Below are 2,369 nucleotides of genomic sequence, written 5' to 3'. Positions count from 1 at the left end.
GATGATTCCTTCGAGAGTTAAACTTTACAGCCAACAAAGCGACCGACCGATCGAACAGCCAAAGTGAATACATAGCGCTACTTTTTTTCAAAAACGCGCTAAAAACAAAAAGTTATTCTATTAATTCAGTAGTAAGGCAATTTATGTATCATTTAACCGAAGTTGTACCTCTTCAAATATCGGCAATCACAATATACAGCAGGATACTTGGTTGTTTCACTCTCTACAATGAATGCTCCAGCGAACTTCATAAGCTATTTTAATAACAGGTTACTGAGGAGGAACGGACGGAAATTTCGGTTAAAACTATTGGACAATTCGAAAATTCTATTTATAAGAATGAGCGACTCCATCGATTAACCGCTTCAAAGTTTGGCGATGTGGTTAAAAGGAAAGAGACAAGACAACGTCGTGCGACGCCGTTAAATCAATCCTCAGCACGGACTATAATTTTCAGTCACCTGCCATGGCATATGGCAAAATACACGAGTGTGCCCATAAGTAAATTTGAAACTCTTACTGGCAAAAACGTTAAACAAGCAGGCCTATATATATAGATGTAATCTGCGGATATTTAGGAGCATCCCCTGACGGTAACACTACCTCTTTTTGGCAAATTGAATACTTTCACAGATTGCGCTTATCGTTTCAGGAATTATTTCCGAGGATGAAATCGTGGAAGTAAAATGCTCATTCAAAGTTGCAACGATGAAAAAATCTTTAAAAGAAGCGCTTGAGAGCAAAGAAGTGCAGTATCTGACTCATAATGGAAATAGGGATATTGGTTTAAAGAAGACACACAACTATTATTACCAAGTAGGAAGCAAATACATGGTGTTTCAAAAACGTTTTTTATTACGATTATCTCCATATTAGGAAGGGTTACAGTATAGCGTAGTTATTTTTTGATCGATAAAACACATTTAGGTTTTAAAATAACCATTGTTGTTTACTTCTTTCGTTCAATTTTTTATTATTATTATGGAGGTATCAGTGAGACACGAATTTGAAACATATAGGTAGTTAGGTACAACATGTACAAATAAGAAAAGAAAAATATGCAATAAGTTTTTTTTTATTTTAGATTCAGGGACAGCTCGCCATAACGAACGTCAAAAAATGTTTCTTTATTGTTTATTCGGGTGACGATAACGAATTGTTTGTTGAGGAAATTTTAAAGGACAGCCATTTATGGAACGGCACTATGCTGCCAAAATTAATGCGGTTTTATTTAGATTGTGTTGCACCTGAAATTATACTTAACAGACGAGGGCAAAACTTGAAATGTGTCGATCCACAATATATCCTGGATGCACAGAAGGAGCAGAAACAAAAACAAACACAGAAGCAGAAGCGAACGCAGAAGCAGTCACAGAAACAGAAGTAAAAGACAAAAAGGACAGATGAAAGGAAATAAAAAATAGCAGCCAGTGAGGCGATTGAAACCTCGCCAATCGCACCGATCAATGTATTACATGTTGAACTTTTAACGTGCGACAACGATGTATTTTAGACTTGGCAACAACGTAGAGTTGAGTGTAGTATGATATGTGTTGTACGATGTCATGTCATGAATGTATATTTGTTTTAAGGCAAAATAAAGATACAATTTATCGACAAAGAGCGAGTGTGTAATTAAAACTAACGCAATTTTCAAGATTACACGGGTATTATTTAAATGTTTAAAAAATGTCCATTTGACGGTATTTAATAATAGGTACCTAGAATGTGTTAGAATTTAGTGCAAACAATTAAAAGAAAAATTGTACAATGTGCGCCTACTGTAATTTTTATAATGTGTACTTATTTTTAGTAACTGTCCTTAGTCACGTTGTCAGTAGAAACCAAGTTGTTTTGTCAATAAACGGAATGATTACTTAATATTATTCTACCTGTCGCTTAAATATTAAATTTCAACAGGTTATGAGTGCCCAGTATCACTGAGCAGGTGAATATTAATATTGTGGTGTTTGTTCAGACGTTTAATGCAAATTCAGTTTGAAAAATGTCATCAGGTGGACATTTTATCGCGAGTGTACCCAAGCCCCTTCGCGTGTGAAAACTTTCTGTTAGACGGGTTACAAGATTGTATCTCGGACAAAGAGAAAGACGAAGGGAAGATTAACCAGGCAAAGGCGAAGCTAGTTTACACCATTGATGCGTCATTGTATGTCCACATCAAAGAAGAAAAAACAGCAGAGGGATTGTGGAATAAACTAAAAGGTATGTTCGCAGACTCTGGAGCTTTTACTTACAGGCCTTCCGGAAAAGTATTCTCCAATGATTATGGCCATCGAGCATAGTGGTGTAAAAATTACCACTGATGCCATAAAAACAAAGCTGCTATGGAGTTCGACACTAAAGGTGGC

General features: G+C 36.0%; 1 protein-coding gene across 1 annotated transcript; it reads left to right on the top strand.

The window, feature by feature from the left end:
- The first annotated feature begins 570 nt into the window (after nt 1-570).
- On the top strand, nt 571-1,860 carry LOC116182985. Its single transcript, XM_031503573.1, has 3 exons — nt 571-593; nt 653-816; nt 1,085-1,860. The coding sequence occupies exons 2-3, from the start codon at nt 709-711 to the stop codon at nt 1,385-1,387; spliced, it is 411 nt and encodes a 136-aa protein (XP_031359433.1). The 5' UTR covers nt 571-593; nt 653-708; the 3' UTR covers nt 1,388-1,860.
- Nucleotides 1,861-2,369: the final 509 nt, after the last annotated feature.

The sequence above is a fragment of the Photinus pyralis genome, unplaced genomic scaffold (assembly GCF_008802855.1).
Source record: "Photinus pyralis isolate 1611_PpyrPB1 unplaced genomic scaffold, Ppyr1.3 Ppyr1.4_unclustered_Scaffold8275, whole genome shotgun sequence".
In the NCBI taxonomy this organism is placed as follows: Eukaryota; Metazoa; Arthropoda; class Insecta; order Coleoptera; family Lampyridae; genus Photinus; species Photinus pyralis.
The sequence above is the reverse complement of the archived record's forward strand: the minus strand, read 5'-3'. Positions and strand labels throughout refer to the sequence as shown.

What these genes read in the sequence shown, in the direction of transcription:
- LOC116182985 (XM_031503573.1), top strand. Translation starts at nt 709, where the DNA reads ATGAAAAAATCTTTAAAAGAAGCGCTTGAGAGCAAAGAAGTGCAGTAT. An exon ending in CACACAACTATTATTACCAA is followed by an intron (nt 817 to 1,084) that starts GTAGGAAGCAAA and finishes TTTTTATTTTAG; the next exon opens with ATTCAGGGACAGCTCGCCAT.